The 20,968-nt window shown below is 42.9% G+C and overlaps 1 protein-coding gene across 2 annotated transcripts in view; it reads right to left on the bottom strand.

Annotated features, from left to right (window-relative positions):
* RYK (receptor like tyrosine kinase) overlaps nt 1-20,968 on the bottom strand; it is a 129,827-nt gene that overhangs the window by 30,255 nt on the left and 78,604 nt on the right. The window contains exons 8-9 of one of the 2 annotated variants that reach the window (XM_083178392.1): nt 18,193-18,327; nt 14,468-14,554 (exon numbers count right to left, since the gene is read on the bottom strand). In XM_083178392.1, the coding sequence (XP_083034518.1) occupies nt 14,468-14,554; nt 18,193-18,327 (222 nt within the window). The remainder of the gene's footprint in view (nt 1-14,467; nt 14,555-18,192; nt 18,328-20,968) is intronic. The other variant, XM_083178393.1, reaches the window with a different exon arrangement.

The following is a 20,968-nucleotide window of genomic DNA, read 5'->3' as shown; positions in this document are numbered from 1 at the left end:
AAGTGAGAGATTTGGGGAGAAATCTCCAGTTCTTTTAAAGCGGCAATCATTTGCACCGCAAAACCAGTTTGATTTTAAAGTGTAAATGATTGCCGCTTTAAAAAAACTGGAGATTTCTCACCAAATGTCTCACTTTCTGAAATTCTCATCCTATTAAATCTGACCCATGGACTGTTGGTAGATCTTGAGGACAGGTTTGGCCACCCCTGCTCTAGCGGTTTGTGGCCAAGCTGTAGTCGTATTTAAATGATAAGTTAGACAAGTCAACAGGCCGACACCATGTGTATGCATGATCCACCAATGCACTCATTGTAATCAGACAGGCAGCAGTGCATATGTACGCATCAAACTGCGATGCATACACAGCAAAGATGTAGCGGGACACATCTGTACAAAATGTCAACAGTGCTTAAGGACAACTGGTACAAAAATGCCAACATGACCATGTACGACAAATAGTCTCCCCCCACACACATTTTCCCTAACATCTGCTTGACTTACTATACATGTGGACTACGATTAGGTATAGTAACTTGTAGTGCTGCGAGCGACCTTGCCCGAATCATGTCCAGGAGGGTATACTGATGGTGGTCATCCAACATGAAATACACAAAGGCCCTTATTCTGGTTGACTCGCTCTTGCGTGAATTCATAAGGTGGACCGATGTTTTGCGTATGCACAGCAGCATTTCTGCGCATGTGCATACGCCTGGAGCATGCAAACTCAGCGCTAAATCTGTTCGTCGAGTGCATGTTCCCTGCCTTTCGAGTGGGGCGTGGGGTGCCGGGCGTTCCCATGTAAATGCTGGACGTACACATGCTAATGCGTTTGTGACGCATGTGCGGGGGACAGACAGCAGACCTAACCGGATGTCAGCTGCACGCCCAACCCCCTGGAAATCTACACGCATATGTACAAGTGGTCTGGACCACCTTACATATGCGCGCGCTTTCAGCATCATTCGATGGTCCATTCCCATGCCGAGCGAACGAACCCAGCGTGCGAAGGGAGGCAGGTTCTAGATGAGTCACAAGGGTGCGAATTCCTGCCCAAGTGAGTCAACCAGAATAAGGCCCAAATTGTGGTTAAAGTACTCCCTCCAATCTAGACAGTAAGGATCTTCTACACCAGACCCTCTGCATAGGTCTAGCTACGCCACTGGGTACATCAGTCAAAAATACATTAAATTATGCAACAATAGTTTACATTCTCCCATTCTAGATTACGGTTTTCCAGAAAAGCAAAATTATCATTGCACGAGTGCTAACAAAACATTATTGGAGCTGTGAGCAAACAATGGTATAAAACAGAAGGAAGTACTGTACTGTACATAGAGCTATTCATTACGGACAGACCCTAATGAGCACTTTACCCAATATATTTAGGAAATAGAAAAGTATTTTGTAACAGAACTCACAACTGCAAGGCCCTACAGTATGTTAACACCCATCTAATACCAAAATGCTTAGAACTGCTCCTACTGTATCTGCACATTTATAATGAAATGTTTGCCAGTAGCCACTAGAGGGCAGTCAAAAGATCTGTTCAGACTTGTTCTGGCACGTCCAGCTGCCGGCATGCACCTTTGGGAGTGGCTAGCTGAAATCCGCAAAGTCACCCATTTGAGCGCCCATTTATTTGGTTGGGTTTAGCCACTACAGTATGTGCGGCTAAACTCGATCGTAATGAGTGCAAAAAAGAGATCAGTTGCATATTGGACAGGATAAGACATTTAATTATGATGTCGTACTCCGATTGCATCTGTGCCAGCCAATATATGGTGCAAAAGGTCCACATACATGGTACAAAACTAGTCACATACCAAGGGTGCTTACAATGTAAGCCAATGTTAGAAAATACTAAATTTTACTACTGGAAAATACAGTATATGCTTTAAAATAAAACATAATAATTGAACGCCCGTACCCGCTGTTTGACGCCAACACTGAGCTAGTACTAATTGGCAGTTTCTCTAGCATAAGAGCGATGAGACTGCCCATAACAGGCTAATTAAAGCACCAACTTATTGGTTGTAAATATGCTAATATCAGAATAAAACGAGAAATCATTGAAAAGTATATTAAAAAAAAAAAAAAAAAAAAACAGAGAGAAAATTGTACATTTATGCGTTTGCCTGGTATGTACTTGTTATTTGTGGCTACTTTGGTAAGTACAGCAACGAGAAGGGAAGTGAGAACAGCTTTATTAGGCCTAGCAGTCTGCTGCCTTCCTTTGACTAGAACATCGATAAGCAAAAATCTGTCACCTCCAACACTTTTTGACTTTCCATTGTTTCCTTGCGGCTACAGTGAAACGGCAAGATTTATTTATGTTGGATTACGGAGAGACGGATTGCAGTTTTTCGAGATTGGATGAGGAAATACAAATCTTATCAGAGTGTACAGTTCCAGCATCCGTATTGTGTTTTCTTATCAATATGATTTCCTTCTTTTTCTCCACGCAAGCAGAGCTGCCATTCTGAAATTGGACAATGAACTATAAATTCACTTTTTAAAACAACTTTTACCAAGAAAGATATTTCTAGTATGAGAAAACAAGAAGGGACGGATGCGAAATGCAGAAAAAAAAAATGGGAATACAGAATGTGAGACAAATAGGTTATGCGCCACCCAAACAAAGTTCATGTATGTGCTATCAAGTGATCAAGAACTCTGGGTTCCACACTAAGCCATAATACTCAGCAACAAAGAAATATAGAGTCTCAAATGACTCGTATAATGGGCTGCAGTAAACAGAGACTATACAAGACAGGTTACAATGAACATTACAATTAAGTGCACTGAATATATATATATATATATATATATATATATATATATATATACATATATATATATATATACACATACATACATATATACATACACACACACACACACACACACACAAATATACAAAAGTCTGACCTAATGACTTAATCTAAAAGCACTGCAGATGGGTTTCCAATACTTGCACCTTTAAACTGATGACATATTGCTGTGCTGTATAGGGGGACATCCAATTAGCTGCGATCAATTTCCGACCCAATAAAAACAGCCCGAGAGCCAGGTTTGGATGGTTTAAACTTTCTCGGTTTAAGCCAAATTGTTCTTTTTTTAAAACTGATGCAGTGCACACTGTGATGTGTAGTTCAACAGCTGGCGTTTCAAGGTTAGCCATTACTGGAATATGCAATCCTTTTGGGGGAATGTATGATTCTGCAGGTGCGGGGACTCCCAAAGGAGCCCGACCCTGCAATCCGCTTCACCAGGAGCCAGTAGGTCTGCGCATGCTCGTCAGCGCTGACCACACTGACCATAGGCTACAGCCATCTCAGCATGGCGGTATACCAGGGACCTAATGCGATGCTGCCCAATATTGATACATTGGCCAGTATTGCCTCCCCCATAAAAACCTATGGGGGATATAACTGCGAGCGGAACAGGAGGGATAGCAGCAGGGGTCAGAGATTCCTGCTGCAGTCCCTCTGTGTTACATGTGGGGGTACTTAATATTTGCAGAAAATTCCCAACATTCTCAAAGGACATGAAAAAAAAGAAATGTACAGTTAACACTCACAATCTTAAAGCGTAAACACCAACCACACATTAACCGTAATAACACAGAAACACATCATGGTTTAATCTTCATGTTTACTTCAATTCAAAACCTTGTGACAAGTCCAGTGCTAATGCTTAACTCCTTTTTTGGGATGCGGTCAATTTCCCGGCGGTCAAAATACCAACCGCCGAAATACCGAAACTTTTTCTCCCTCCGTGGGTGTCCAGGACACCCACAGAGGCAGAATAAATGAGCGTACCGGGCCCGCTGTGTGGCGAGCGTCCCCCCCTTGTCGGGATTTTGACCGCCGGGATTCCATACCGAATCCCTTTTATTGTGTTTGTGCATTTCTCTGAAAAGTACTTTTGCCTGTTTTAATTAGGTTTAGTCTAATGGGCCGTACACCCGGGGCGACATTCAGGAATTTTCTGATAGGTTTTATTAAATCTGAAAATGCATGTAAATCGCTGTGTGTATAGGCCACACATCAATTTAAATGTACGGCCCCGCCGGTCTGAATCCGACAGTGTTTAATAACCTGCATGCCCGTTTCCATCCCAATTTTTTTTTTTTTTTAAAGAACTCAGTCCCCGACAGACTCCTATGGGCACTTTTCTAAAACTTAAGTCTGAGGGGGATAGAGGGGCGTGGGAGGAGCCAGCCAGTGTAAAAGATTTACAGTGCCGACTCCCACCGGTACACCACTATCCCCCATTGTAAGCAGCCTGCAGTGTCCCCTGTAGGAATGAAGGAGAAAACATAGTTGGTCAAGCTTTCGAATACATAGCAATGTTTCACAGTGTTGCTATAACAACCATGATCACATTTTATTTTCAAAAAAATGTTAAGTGAAATGTTTCCAAGCCTGCTGGCAGTCCAATAATGACCATTCATAAACTATAATCAAATGACATTATAGGTCATTTTAATGGTCATAAAAAGAACCCACTATGTACAATAACACATGGGATCTGGGATAAGTTAACAACAAATGTGTCATTGTGGGTCAGAGGGCTGCTAATCAGGGATTAACGCTTTGCAATAACAATATATTATATATTATTTTTGTGTCATTTTTAAGTTTTTCATGTTAATCAAGTAAAGTTTTGAATCTATATACCCTGTTTTATTGATTTGATTGTAACAGGAGCGCTGCTATTCTTTATTCATTCCCTATGGCAGTGGTTCCCAAACTGTGTGCCGTGGCTCCCTGGGGTGCCTTGGGACACTTGCAGGGGTGCCCTGAGTTGGTGGTCCAGGACCAACTCAAATTATTATTGGTTAATTATTTATGAGCAAAACCAGTGCTGGTGGCTGCCAATCATAAAATGTGTACAAACAGAAGCAAATCATGCACTTTACCACATAACTGACCCTAAGAATTGCATATAAACCGTATCTAATTACATTTTTTTTGGCCTAGGGGTGCCGTGAAAAAATTCTGATACTCTAGGGTACCGTTATTCAAAAAAGATTGGGAACCCCTGCCCTATGGTATTCTTTTGTAGGGTTTGTCTACGCCTTCCAGCTGCTCATTGGGAATCCGCTCACATCCCCGGCGCCCAAATTTATTTTTAATTGAATAACCAATTTAATATATTAAAATGGTAGCACAAAGGCACACTCAATATCAGAAGCATAATGTGATAAGTGCCAGTTATCACGGATAATTGGATAGACATCAGGCAAAACGATTACCAGTGGTAAATTACCCCTACTAATAGGATAGCCCCCCATAGGCCATTACATTTGGTCTGCAGTCTCCCATGTAACTACAAAATTATTATTACATTAATAATGTCACATTATTGTCTGGCCTCAAAGTTTCAGACACTGATCACTACAGATTGCTATCAAATTTCCATGAAAGTGTCTTTTACATGAGTGCGACCCTGGGAACAAAACATTGAAAGAGTAAAACGGCGAGTAAAATGCACTTGGCAGCTACGCCCACCTCCTGTAATGTGCAGATTTATTACAGGCTATAAAATAAAAAAAGAACACATTAATTTTGCCAATAGGAGGAGAAAATGCTCAGATATGTAGATTTTTACATACAAGTGCAAGTATATTATGCTGCGAGATGCACATACAGAAATGCCATGCAGTAAGATCTGAAGTAGGTGATAAGAATGTGATTTACTGTTGGAGCACATGTGCGAATGCACTAACCATCATGTAGCCAATACAGAGCAAGCCTGTGTAAAGGCTGTCCTGTGTTACTTCGTGTTATGCTGGTAACTGTATTATGAAACTACATCCAGACATAAATACCAAAGCTCTAGTGACATCTCTGTACTGCAGTGATTTACACTTTGTTTTATTATTCTTTCAAGAGCACATTAATAATGGATATCCGTTATATGGCAGTATCAATTAACCATGATATTTTCTTGTGGCCAATGGATTGATCCGGAGTTATCCAATTAGCTTAGAAAAGCCGACAAGTCACCGCTTATTGGATAGCTCCTGGAGATACAATTATCCATGATAAATTATCGCAGGTAATAGGATAGCGATAAGCCACAGGCCAGCCTCACCCTACCCATCTCACACTTGGTACTTTCCCGGAATAGGATTCCGGTTCTGTAAATGCTCTGCTTCAAAAATGATTAGCAGCCACACTAAGGGAAAGGGGTTTGAATACCAGCAGTGAGGTGCTAGTACCCCCTGTCTGATGCATATACTGTAGGTCTGCAGTCCGGCGTAACATCTCTGTACCCAATTCTGACAGATACAACATATGCGCGCTTGAAAATGCCACCAACGCAACCCTGGATGTGTGGAATGGGGTGACCGCTGGGACAAAAGAGTTGTCCCTGCCGAGCGCGGAGTTATCCCTTAACTCTATCTCCAGACTTATCCGGGATCTCCATCTGGAGTCTTGGACCTCGGCGGGCATATCCTCCCTGGGTCATTTAGTACAAGGGGGGGGGTCTCTGCTGCAATTCTCCTCGCTACAGGAAAAATACGGGATACATAAGAATGATTTCTATAAATACTTACAAATTCGACACTGGCTTACCGCGACTAGTACAGGTCCCGCAGTAGGACTCCCTACACCTAAAATACTCACCTCTAAGTTCTCACCAATTGCACAAAAGGCGGCATCTCTAGGTGGCACAACTTCCTGATATCTAAAACTAAGCAGGGAAAACTACCTGCCCAATTAAAGTGGGAACTCGACCTCAATACTCCCTTAAACAAAGAGACATGGGACTCTATCCTTTACTCAGGTTTTAAAATGTCCAAATGCTCGCAACATGCTGAAATGTTCTATAAACTATGCCATAGGACATATTTCACTCCCAAGAGACTCCATGCCATATGGCCGAATGTCTCTGATTTATGCTGGAGGAATTGTGGCGAGGTGGGCTCCATCTTCGAAATCTTCTGGGAGTGCCCAAAGACCCGTCCCCTGTGGATTGAAATCTTTGATCTCATTAGCGTAGTAACTAGAACCAGTATCCAGTTAGACCCGGTGGTAGCGCTACTACACCATATTGAACAACTAGCTGGGGGAGAATTGTATATTTTAAGACATATCGTAATAGCTACAAAAGCAGCTATAGGCCATCAGTGGAAATCTACGGACCTACCTTCAATCAATCATATCGTGAATAGGGATGCCAATCTCGAGGCATTTTTTCAATCCCGGGAATCGGGATTGAAAAATGCTCAATCCCGGGATTCCCGGGATTGGCATCCCTAATAAGCAAACCACCCCACTCTCCCCCCACAGTGTCTTACTTTGAGTGGCGCAGACGGCAGTGGAATGCACGGAGGCTGCTGGTGTGACGCCGGAGGTACAGTAGGTTAGTCACAGTGACACACTGGACTGTGCAGCCGGGAGAAGTCGGGCGGTGAGCGGGTTCAGCGCTGCGGCCTGCGCAGCGTGACCCATAGGTGTCGCAACTCGCTCGCCGCCTGACCTCCCCCGGCCGCACACAGTCACGGCTGGTCACAGTGGCAGGCCGCAGGAGGCGAGATCTGGAGCTCCGGGACCGCTAATACAGAGCGGAGGTGCGGGGGCGTATTCAGTTGGCTGCACAGTGTGACGCGCAGCGTGACCTCTGACCACGCTGCGCGTCTGAGCTGCACAGCCAGGATGGGAGTAGCTGGGCAGCGTCTGAGCGAGTGCTCAGACGCTGCCCAGCATTAGACTAGTTTAATCCCGAAATCCCGGGATTGGAAGCTCCAATCCCGGGATTCCAATCCCGGCAATTTTGGGGCCAAATCCCGGGATCCCGCCGATCCCGGGATTGGCCACCCTAATCGTCAAATAAGGTCCATAACCACTACCTCTTCGAAACTGCAAATGTTCAATACTCTCCTGTCGCCTCATCGATTCACCTTAAGTGGCTGAAGTGGTGTGAATATAGGGAATCGCAGAACCTCTCTATGTTTAGCGACGACAGGTTGAACTTTTATACCATTAATTTGCCTCCACACACATAAGAATTATGTCTCAATCCACTAATAGTCCTTTCTATATGCCCTTTCCCCTGACAACGAGCCACTCCGAGTGATGCAGGTACTAAGTTATTACTACTCTATACTATGTGGCTTTAACTCTTCCCTTTTGTGTCTGTCTTCTTCCTTTTCCCCCCTTCTTTTTTTTCTTCTTCTTTTATATATTCAATACCGTTCAAGTTTGTACTTCTTAATGGTTATATTAAAATTTAAAAATTTTAGGTTTCTAAGGGCGGTTATAAAAATGCTATGTATCTCCTTGACATTGTCCAACCAGACTAGTGGGTGATACACTTGTGACGCAAACTTTATTTACCTTGTCGTGTTTGAGTACCGCCCATATTCCTGTATATGCATTTGTACTTTTCTCCGAAGACCTAATAAAAATCTATTATTGAAAATGCGACCAACATAATAGTGTCCACTAATTGAATGGCTGGTATATCTGCTGTTAAATTGAGTCGTCACCAAGTATTTGGGTGCATAAAAATGTATGACTAGAGAAATAAAACTGCCCCCGATAACCACCTCATGACTAGCAGATGAGACGCAGCAAACACTGGAGGAAGCTATACAAAGAGAGTCACACTAATTGTTGCCCAGATTGTTTAATGAGGTTTAATTAGGTTTACAGCCCACATACAGAGTAGTCAACAAGAGTGTTAAGGGAATCCCTTGTTACACTGGGAGAATTAATGTGTGATTTGGGGACAATGCATTTAATTACATATATTTAAGTCACGGCTGGGAGAATCTGGAGCCGGCTCTCCTTGATTTTAATGTTAAGCAATGCACGAGCTTTGCCTCTGAGCTGCACATATTCCTACTGACTGCCAAAGGGACCAGCAGGAGTTAGGAGGACTCATTTAAGCATTGCTTGAGGTGTGGGACGGCATCCATCTGTTGAATATGCAATGACTATATTAATTCAGGGCCATGTCCCAGCAGACCTAATCACATCTAGTTCCACATTGTGAGCATGTAAATTAGCAGAAATCAAACTTGCTTCCTAGATAAACAAGCTGCAATGTGCTGTGTGAGGCACCAAGGCTATACAATCGCTGTGCAAGGAGTCTCCAGCATCTGAGCTCTGGATCACACTGGATAATAAACCCAAAGCCTGCTGCCTTCTGCTACTATTTCATAGGTCCTGCTCATTACCCAAAAGGATTCCTCATGACAGGGTTCGGTGATCTCTCCTGGCGCTGCCAGTAATGCTTGACTGAAGAAAACAGACTATGGGTAAGCAACAAGCCTTCCCAGCATACATGGTGGCACGGCCAGTCAGCATTTGCAGCAGTTGAGCTTGCCATACACGTACGATCTGGCCACTTATCATCCCATTCCAGAGGGTCGGGCTGAGAAATCGGATGAAGTAGCAAAGATGCTTGCGTCTGACATCTGAAGTGACGTGCGCATCGGGTTGGAGATCGGACCTGCTGCACTAAGGACTGACCGGAACCGCAGGCTTCCGGTGCACATTGTGGCTGGTTTTTAGTACCTGAGGTATATCACATGTGATTTGCCAGCACTCTGAGGTCCAGCCCATGCAATAAATCACATCAGCACCAAATCACATGGAAGGACTCCTGGGAAGATCAAGGAAAATCAGATGCGACTTGAGGATGTAGTGTATGGTTACACGATCAAGTGTATAAAAAAAAAAAGAAAAAAGGAAGAAGACCATCACACCTAAATCATTGTGCTTCTCTATGGAGCTAGATAGGATGCATTTCACACACTTGTAGCTCTGGCAGTCAGCCTTCCAGTCTGGGACAGTACATTGTAGAACTCCACAGTTATACCCCTTTCAAACATATGACCTAGGAATTTCCCAGCTCAGACCCAGGGTTTTTGCTGGCTGTTTCCCTTTCACACTAAACCCGAGGGAAATTTTCGTGTTATCCCCTTTGTTTTCATACAGGGCTGGCAGGCTACTGTTATACACCACACTTCACACTAATACACACACACACACACACACACACACACACACACACACACACACACACCTTTTCTCCAGTCACCAGACCTTACATCAACTGGCAGCATCTCTGTAGTTTCCACAAAACAGCACAAACCACAGCCCTGCCCTCTCCAGCAGCCCCAAAATTACCTATTGGAGGATTCTAGGTGTGACCTATAGAAAAATCCTGCAATGTCAGATTCACACTTAACCCAGGATGTTTACGCAGTCCTGCAAACTCTGATAGTCAACTGCAGGGGAAGTGGTCCCCAGGTTGGTGCCTTGCACACATAAGCAAGACCCGGGTAGTTTGGCAGCCCTTGTAAAGACGCAGGATTATTGCTACGTCTGAAAGTGGCTTTACATAAACTCTCCAAGCTATATATGCACTATCTGTTACATCCAAGTCAAGAAAAATAAGGTACTGCTTTCCTAGCACGGAGCCCAAGATCTAGATTGTATGTGTGGGGCTGATATCTCAAGCATCTCATGCATCTTATGTGTTTGTGCGGCATAAGATACATGAGATGATGCAATCGACGAGATCTTTACATTGGAATCAATGTAAAAAGCCCCCAAAACCCCAATTTTAATTGCTAACCCCCCCCCCCCCCCCATGGGTGAAATGGCCCCCCCATTGACGCCAACCCGAAGCGTGGCGAGCGCAGCGAGCCTACGAGGGGCGGCAGTACGCATCCTCCGACCTTTTCATACACCCACTATCTACGTCGGCGTGGAGTTGATTATATATAGTGTGGTGAGCGCAGCGAGCCCGAAGCGTGGCGAGCGCAGCGAGCCCCGCGAGGGGAAGCGGAATACATGTAAAGTAGTCCGCGTGCGCTCGCCACGCTTCGGGCTCGGTGGCTCGCCACACTATATAAAATTAACTCCACACCGACGTGGATAGTGGGGGTATGAAGGTTGGAGTACGCGTTCCGCCGCCCCTCGCGGGCTCGCCATGCTTCGGGTTGGCGTTGATAGTGCTGGTGGCGTTAACAATGGTTATTGGGGGCTCACGATTTTTTATCTCATGGATCTCATGCATCTTATGGATGCATAAGATTAAAAAATCGGGTCCATCGCATTGATTGTATGCCTTAAGTACCTTAAACTTAAGGCATACAATCAATGAGACGGGCACCATGCTAGGAAAGTCTGCCTGGCTGATATAGTAGAGAAAGTAGGTAGAAAAAAAATGAAAATGTGTTTAGTAAAAGCTGTAGCAGAGGACTAGTCAACGTACATAATTGGGGAGGTGCAAATGCTTCTTACATGGGGAGGGGGCGTTCGGTTACAGACATGGAAAACGTACAAGTTCAGAGGTGTCCAGATATTTGCGACACAAAATCAGTATTCACAGCAGTATAAATGGAATTTAATGAAACACCTCCGGAGCTGTGCGACCCTGAGTAAGAGCAGTTATTAGTTTTGGAGCATGCGACTAAGGTGTTTATAAATAATACAAAAATAACAAATACAATTGAGAAAAGTGGATTCAGCAAATGATGCTTCTCCGATAATCAACCCTGCAGCGTAACACTTGACTTTAATATTACATTTCTTCTTCAGTGGACTATGCCAAGCAAGTACGTGTCACGCTCCCACGCTGACACAGCCCAGGCCCCGGACCTTTAGCTGCTCACAGTTCCTGCAATGAAAACATTGGCTCCAGCCCCACTGCCAAAACGACATTCGAGTTTTCTTCTCTTGGTAATTCATTCAAAATGAAGAAACCAGGCAAAGTAAATATGTCAGGACAAAGTGATGCCTCGGGCAGGTTTTCAAGCAAATGATATGTTTATAGAGCTTGGATTAGCTTGTGCGCTTGGCAGACATTTACAAAGACAATCACTACACAACGTTTTTCTAACATTTTTGTTGAAGGAGATGCTGTTAAGGAAACGCTACACAAATGCAAACAAGAACTCGAAGACCGACATAAGGATCAGTGATGGGAAACCCAATGCCCTTCAAGGACCAAATATGTCCCTCTAGGTTTTAAATAGAGGACAAACGAAGTTTAAAAAAGAAAAAACACAACATGTAGTGAAATAGACACATTTCTGTTTAATGAAGGCCAACACTGGACTTTCACTGCGGAAGGGCCACTAGATGGAGCCCTACTGAGCAATTAGCGTCGCTCAAAAAAAAAAAAAGTTTGATTCCCTGTAAATACAGAAGGGGATAAAACAAGCACTCCAAATTGGTGGTTCATTTCTTACAGAAAATCTTATATTCAAAGTCACGTATCCTTTATATGATTCTCAAGTCTTATTTTTTTTAATCTATTGATGCTGAAAAAATCCTCATGGCTATGTAATAAATGATCTGTTTTATGCTAAATTCAAATAATAACCATCAAACACAGGAGTAGCTTCATACCACGTAGGACCTTTATTTAAAAAAGGCAACGTTATCACATGAAAGGTAAAGGGGCCTACACATGGGTAGATGAGCGTTGCTAGATCGCTCAGCACACAGCACTGCACAGTGATGTGCCGCTGAGCGATCTCTCAGGGCCAGTGTTCTAAGGAGAGTACTGTAGCCCTGACAACGGTGATTATAGATTATAGATTATCCAGCATGCTGGATAATAATCGCCCAGACAATAGCGACCTGTGGGGCAGTGCATCGCTAGCACTATGGCCCCTACACACAGAGGACTGATTTCTAAGCGATCTACTGTAGTGAGATCATTTAGAAAATGTATGGGGAAATGCTATGTGTAGGGTTTGTAGATGTAAGTCCCAGCATTAAATCTACCTCCTATTCACAGATGTTCCTGTGGGCCTAATTCAGTCCTGATCGCAGGAGACATTTTGTTTGCAAATGGGAAAAAAAACATCTCATTGTGCAGAGAGTTAGATTTGGGTGAGTTATTTTGTTTCTGGGCAGGGTAACTACTGGCTACTCTATTTTTACAATGCAATTTAGATTTCAGTTTAAAACAAACCCCACCCAAATCGAAGTCTCTCTGCACATGTTACAGCTGCCCTAACCTGCAGTGCAGTTAGGGTTTTGTCCATTGTAAACAAAAGTGCCCTGCGATCAGGTCTGAATGAGGCCCTATGTCATCACACACAGCAGCAGAGCTCCATTCACAACCACCAAAGTGTATGGACTACAAATGTTACTATTTTTATTAGAGGGACAAAACAGCCACCTACAAACTACAACATACTATAAACGTGTCATTTGGGATGAGGAAGACTTCATAGTTGAAATCAGTAATACTCCTTTGTTTGGTGGTTATTATTGTAATATGGCTGTTTAATATGCTATGAAGATTTTTTTGTGCATGGTTTTAGGTTTGTTATATTATACATTGATCCCGATTTTAGAGAGCTTGTTCTATCCTCTTTCTGTATTTCTGATCACTTCCAGTGTTCCAGTCCATTTCTATGCTCTTCAGTTCTTCTGGTTCATCCCTCAGCAATACATCCATGCTGCATGTCTCATTTCTCTATCATCTATCTATTAGGTCATTCTAATTCAACCTCTCCTTCACTAGCTCATCAACTCCTACCAAATGGTTTCAATTCTTCATGCATTCAAATTCAAACCCCTAATTTGTTAATCCCAAATCTAGAATTCCTCTGCTCTCTTCAACAGCCATTTTGCCTCTGCACAAATGACCAGCTCCAACTGCCACACCCAAGAGTTCTCCTTGTGCTGCGCTCCTATGGAACTCACTAAGCCAGTCTTTCAGTTGGTCTATTAGCCTGCATTGTTTCACATGTGCCCTTGTACACATACCTGCTTGATGCCAACAGTTCTCACACTGTCTGTCCTCCCTACTCATCACTGAAGAGCTCTCCTCCCAGTTATAACCACTACCACTTTAGACCAGGGCCATCCATCATCTCAAAGGACCCCCTGGTCTCCAATGTACTCCTAATTGCAGCAGCTGACCTTGTCTGGCTGTCCTCACCGGGGCCGGATACTATTGAGTGCTATTGTTAGTAATGGTCACAGTTGTACAATGATCTGCTGGTCTGATTTATCCACTTGCACTGTGTGGACATTTTTATAATGTAATATTTCTTTATACAATTGTATATGTTCCCTGTTCGGCACTACATATTCTTATTGGTGCCATATTAATATAATATAATAAAATTGCTATTCTCTGGTATACAACCTGCAGTGGGTCACATGCTGCCACAATTCTTACTTAATAAGAACTGGGCCTGAGGTTGAAAGCTCAGGGGGTCTGTGAACAGCAAGGACCACAGTGGCATAAAGCAGTGATGAGCTAAGGGATGCAGGTAGAGGATCTCAGGTTTGCCAGTTCGCTATTTCTAAAATGTATGATTTTAATAATAGACGTCAGAGTAATAGCAGGAAAACATAATTTTAGGATATAAAAGCAGACGTTTATGCTTGGTGTGCCACTAAAATGTCATCACTTGGCAAATGAGGTGGGTGAGAAACAATATTCTGGACACAATGCATGGATAACTTACCTTTCACAGTCTTTACAAACATTGGCTTCTCTTTACTGGGGTCTTTCTCATCCACTAGGATGCCATGGAATATTCGCCCAAAGGTGCCTGCATAAACAAATAGGTGGTGTAATGGTTAGTATAGCCGCCTTATATCACTGAGGTCATGGGTTCAATTGTGTAGCTGGTATGTTCTCAGTGTTTACACGAGTTTCCCCCCCCCGTACTCCACTTTCTTCCCACAATCTAGAAATCTATTGGTATGTAAAATGGCTCTAGAGTACGAAAAATAAATTCAGCCTAGTTTGTGATGGTAATATGTTGTAACCTCTACTGGGGCAGGAACGGGTGTAAAAAGCGGTGCAAAATACGTAGCACAGCAGACTATGCAAACACGGGAATATGTTTAGATTTAGTTTAATACAAGATGGATTAAAATGCAGTTCACACCTGTAGATCAATATTTTATACATACACTATGTGTCCACATCAACCTACCGTCCATGTTCTACAAGTTAAATTATACAAAATGTGAGCACCATGTGACCTGGTAGTGCAGGGTGTCTTTTGTACTTACCGTATTAGTAGGGCAGTGCATATAGGGCACACAAGCAGCCACTGCTGATTAAAAGGATTTCCAACATTCCTGTAATGTGTGCAACTGTGGCTGTATCTGAAAGGCTATGTTACATTCCAAAAGCAGAAATGGCCAGTCACAAAAGCATATACAAATACTGCATATAATTGTAATCAACAATAGCTGCTTGTGTGTTTCATTTGCATGAGATTGTCAATAAAGAGGCCTTGTGATTTAAAAAAAAAAAAAAAAAAGGTGCACAGCACTAAAGTCATGAGTATGGCACAAATAGAAGAGCTGTTTGATTTACAAGGAGGTTATATGTACAGGGACATATCTGTACACATTCAAACACATGCATACATACACAAAAACATGGAAAAGAACCAGGACAGACACATTTGTAGTAAATTGAAAGGCAGGAATGTCAAATGCCTTCAGTGACTGAGTAGTAAAGAAACACCACTGCAACAACTGCACAGCAATAACAATCTTCTTAGATCCAATTCAAAGTGAAACAAAAAATAAGAGTATAAAAGCTTACTGGAAACACCCTTATCAATTCTGCCCTTTCTGCAAATCATTAGGATTATTACACAGAACCATAAAACACTGTATACCTAGGGAACTGTCCTTAGGCGGACTGTCAGATCATCTGGGATCATGCGTAAGCAGACTTACTGAGAACAAGCCGAGACTCGGCCTTCCATAAAAAGAACATTACTGTTGATAAATGAATGCATGGTAAAGTAAACTTTGGATTACTACGAAGATACTAAGCATCAATTCTGGAGAAGACCAACAGCATAACAGACGTCAAATACCTTAAAATGGAAGGTGAAATTTTACACAGTGAGAATAGGGTGCTTCACAGAAACCTTACTTGCGACGGTGACCCATGTTGTGGCCAGTACACAGAGTTAGAAATAAAGTTACAGGATAGTTAGCCCTATATAAAATAGGACACAAAGTATAGCCATAATGTACATTTATGGTAACCAAAGCTCATCTTTTATTTGCCGATTGGCAGTTCTGCCGCCACGTTCCACTGACTGACGGTAGCCGGCAGCATCGTTTTGTTGCGTTGTTCCTGCCCTGATCTGACAGGTAAAGCTCACTGTAGAACAGCTATCAGGTAAGGCAATGATAATAACTGTTCAGTGCATAATCCATTCACAGCTTTTTGATGTGGGAATTAAAATTAACCATTTTTTAGTCAGAGTTCTGAAATTCTCTTGTAGGGTGTGATTTCTGAGGAAATGGCCAGTTTTCCATTTGGAGTCTAATCCAAAAGGAATTTCGCATCTTGATTTTCCGTAAAATAAGCAAAACGAATTAAATGAATGTTCCGTCACAGCCGAGTGCAACCTTATCTTTGTGACCATGGTCACTGTCCTCAGAGACAGGCTGGGAGACTATAAAAACAAGTCACAAGCAAGTCAGGGAAGTGCAGGGACGTTCTAGCCAAGGTTTCAATATTAGTACATACACTGGAGCCAGGACAGCTGGCAAACAGAGGATAAATATCTGTGTCAGGCTTCATGGGGACCAGTTAATAATTAACATATTAGTGCAGTTTACTACATATAATGAATCATTACTTCCAGAAGTTCTCTACTGTGGTAATAGGAGAGCATTGTACTAAGATTATCAGGGACTGTTGCCAAACTCAAGTGTTGGTAGATGTGACTAATTACCCATAGGAAGTGGCCATATCAGATCTAAGCATGGTATAGTTGCATGTTGAGTGAGGCCTGTGCCAGTCTGTGGGAGAGACAGAATGGGAGAGCCCATTGAATAGCAGACACTGTGTTTTCTAAATAAGCTAAAGAACGTGATCTCATTTTTATGCAGCAGGTTGTCACATTAAGAGAGAATCAGGCAAGGACTGAAAGGCTTGTGACTTGTTCTGCTCTGTGCAGCAAGTGCCAGAGATGCCAGTACAGTACAACTACACTCAGCATCAGCTGCTGACCTGCACCAGAGGCCATTAGGATACTGTACTGAAAGTGCTTAAGTGTGCTTCAGCCAATGCAGTAGGGCAACAATACTGGCAAACTTTGAACAACGTAATTATACTTTTATAGTCACCAACTACTGTATGTTTTGGAGTTTATGGACAGTTTCATCATACTGACAGGAGGACTGACAGGAGGAAAGCGTTGGAACAGAAACCTTAAGCATCTAGTTTGTTGTAATGAAGTGACCTGTACAGAGTCATGGATAACTAGGCCCGGCCAGGAATGTTGCAATGCTTGTCATCCTTTGCAATTTATATCCGTTGCAGCCATTCTGAAGCACCAGCAGGATCACCCAAAGAGTGACCCCAGGCAATGCCCATTACACTAGTGGTGGGGGATGCAGTTAAGATCCCGGCGGTCGGGATCCCGGCGTTCAGAATCCCGACCGCCGAAATGCTGACACTTTCTCCCTCCTGGGGTGTCCACGAAACCCCTTGAGGGAGAATAAAATAGCGTGCCGAGCGTAGCGAGGCACCGGGCCCGCTGCGTGGCGAGCGCAGCGAGCCCGCAAGGGGGGGCGATCCACGTCCCCCCCCTGTCGGCTGTCGGGATTCCGGCGTCGGGATTCTGAACGCCGGGATCCCGACCGCCGGGATTCAATACTGAATCCAGTGGTGGCTACTGGCAGAGCTTATATCAAGCCAATCATAAAATGCAACTGCAGAAATTCACCTGTATATTAAATAATGAAGCCATTATTTCGATACACCCAGTACGTTCGGAATAAGGTACAGCCATGGGGAAGGCATGACCATCAGGTTAAAACATGAAATAATGACTGGCAACCATCAAACTGAATTTTGACAAGCATATTTATTAGTAAGCTGATCAATGACTTAATAGACAACGCATGCCTAAAAGGCAAGCATGGCGACACAGTGGTTAGAAGTGCTGGGCTTGTTTCTCACACTGGTTATACACATTTGTATGTTCTCTCCTTGTTTGTTGGTTTCCTCCGTACTGGGGAAGGGCTGTGGTGAATGGTTAAACATGCCCCGAACAGCCTACATAACGTGGTGGCACTATATACAAACCGTAATAAGAGAACAGAACAACACTTCATCCGTCCGAGTCATTGGCACATATTGACTGATTTTGCTAAATAATGAGTTTTGTAAATAGAAGCGGGGGATACAATACACACATACCTTCATGTAGGACATCTTTGAGGGTAACTCTCTCTCGGGAGATAGCGATGTCCTTCACCTTAACTTTCGCCTCTTGAAGGGTGACACTTTTCAGGTCATTCTTCTCGATCCGCAGTGTTGGATAACCTGAGGAGCCAACGGAGCCAAACAAAAGCAATATGAATACCCAGGTTGTGTTAGCAGCAGAACCAAATGTGACGTTCTCTCATGGAACACCAAACCACATCTAATACATAGCTATATCTGAATCACAACACACAGGAGATGTTTAGCGTAAAAACATTTACAAATCAGATCATTATTGGCCATATGAGTTGAATACCAGCATCCCAATCCAGACATCCCTATTATATAGGCTGGGTTAGGTTTGGCCACTAGGAGGAGTTGAGGGTTATGTACTAAGGGGGGGGGGGGGGGGGGGGGGGTAGTACACTTACCCAGCCCATTGGGATTTTCATTATTCTGATACTGCTGTAAAAATGGAGCCTTGTCCCAGGGGCCAAGGGCTGTAACAGTCAGATAAGGCATTGTACAGATACATATATAGAATCTGTGGGCTTGTTTGTTTGGCAGGTCTAAGCTTGTTCAATCTCTGCCATACCATAGTAGAATTATTAAGGCAGCTACATTTCATACTAGATTGGTGCCTGATAAATGGAGCTCTGACTCCCCAGCATTCCACATTGCAGCCATACTTCAGTGACAGCATACAAGCGTCTGAGCGAGATGGTCTGTGGGGGTTATGGATAACTTCAATTCACAGCAAGACTGACGGATGTCTGCGCTTACCCCGTACGCTGGTTATTGCTCTGCAGCAAACCGGTTCGGTGTAATTGGTTTGGCTGACTGGATCTATTCACATGTTGTAAACCGCATTTATCATAAATAATAATAATAATAGTGTTTAATTATATACTGAAAAAGATTGGGCAGCCACCACCAAGTATATGCTAATTAAGACTCCGGAAATGGTGTCGATTTACCCAAAATAAAAAAAATAATTGATAGACTCGTGGATCTACAACAACTAGTTCTCCAGCCAGAGACAACCAAATACAGGGGAAAAGGGTGTTTATAATACAATGTATAATTAATATAATTGCTGGTCAATGGATGGACAGTAAAGCGAAGCAAACATGCGAAGGGTCGCGGTACAGTAATATGGGGTCCACATTATGAAATCTAAAAAAATCGGCACAAAAAATAACTCATGTTGACCTTTTAAGGAGTCAACCATTTCCATATATACATGATCGTGCTGACCTCTTGTGCCTGCTGACCATTGGGTGTCGTCGTGGAAACGGCTGACCTTTAGGACTGTCAACCCTTTATACCATAACCAATAATTCATACAGAATGCGTATCATTTGTAACAGAGGTCAACAATCTTTATGAATAGAAACACAGAAGGGGAAAGCTGTCGTATACATGGTGCACCTTGAAATATTAAAATATAACTAATTAATATTTATTATATTTAATATTATTATAAGACTGTGAAATATAATTATACAAAAAAAGTAGTGATTCAGAAATAGAAAAAGTGAAATGGTGTGTTCAAAATAGCGTGACAAGCAGGCAACGCACTGTAATTAGTATCTGTGTATATAAAGGTTGGAGACCCTCTAGCGCAGGCATGTCTAAACTATGGCCCTCCAGCTTTTGTGAAACTACAAGTCCCATCACAGCTCGCCACAGTTTTACTATTAGGGATTGCTAAAACTATGGCAAGGCATGCTGGGATGTGTAGTTTCACAACAGCTGGAGGGCCACAGTTTGGACATACTGTACCTGCTCTAGTGTCTTATTCTATACTAGTAAGCACGCTGGAAGGAAATGCTTCGAAAGCTAGTCTGCTACCTTGTGATTGCCTCTGTGTTTGTGCATGTGTGAGAGAAAGATGTAGTTTCACTTACTTCCAACAGATGGCAGTGCTTTGGAGACACACAAACTGACACTAGAACTTTATATAGATGATGACTGCATGTGGTTGTCTGTTATATCCTATTCGGTACGGTTCATAGTATCAAGCACTGTAGGCGCTTTTTAAAGAATGCAGATACACTGAGAATCTAAAGTCCCATACACACTGGGCGACTGAGCTCAAAGCAGCTCAGTTTACTCGTTTGAGCTGCTTTGATTGAAAGCTGCCCAGTGTGTACGGGGCAGCGATGAGCGCTGATGCACGCTGGCCCGGCCACTCATATGCTGGTATTAAACATGAAATGAGTGGCGGAGTGGACGACTATCCATAGCGTCCAGCTATGGAAAGTCATCCACTCATGGGGAGAATCCCTAAAGAAAGAAAAAAAAATGCTCAGTGAGTAAGCACTGAGCATTTTTCAGGCCGGCAGGTTTCCCATTTTCTGCCAGCATACACGCTGGGAAAAAAAACAACAAAAAAAAAAAATCGCCCGGTGTGTATGGACTTTTAAAGAAAATTACGGTGTGCATTCAAATACACTTCACAAACTGACAAGCAACACTGTTGCAATATAAGGTTACATCGTTATCTCACGAGTCCAAAACATGGCATGTATCCTTATGAGCTTGTAACAGTATCACCCAGAATGGGAGCTGCTAGAAACAATATTGATATTAGAACTACATCTGGCATGTTGCAGATTTGTATATTCAGTATTTCCTAATAGGTATGTCATATGCCGCAGATGTAGTTTAGTAATGAATTCTGTAGATCTAGCATATGCTTATCACAGGATTTTATATCCAAACTACTATGGATAATGAATTAGGTATACAGAGGGACAAGTCAATC

Source organism: Crinia signifera, chromosome 3 (genome assembly GCF_055691185.1).
Source record: "Crinia signifera chromosome 3, ASM5569118v1, whole genome shotgun sequence".
Lineage (NCBI taxonomy): Eukaryota > Metazoa > Chordata > Amphibia > Anura > Myobatrachidae > Crinia > Crinia signifera.
Note: the sequence above shows the minus strand (reverse complement) of the source record. Positions and strands in the feature narration are given on the sequence as shown.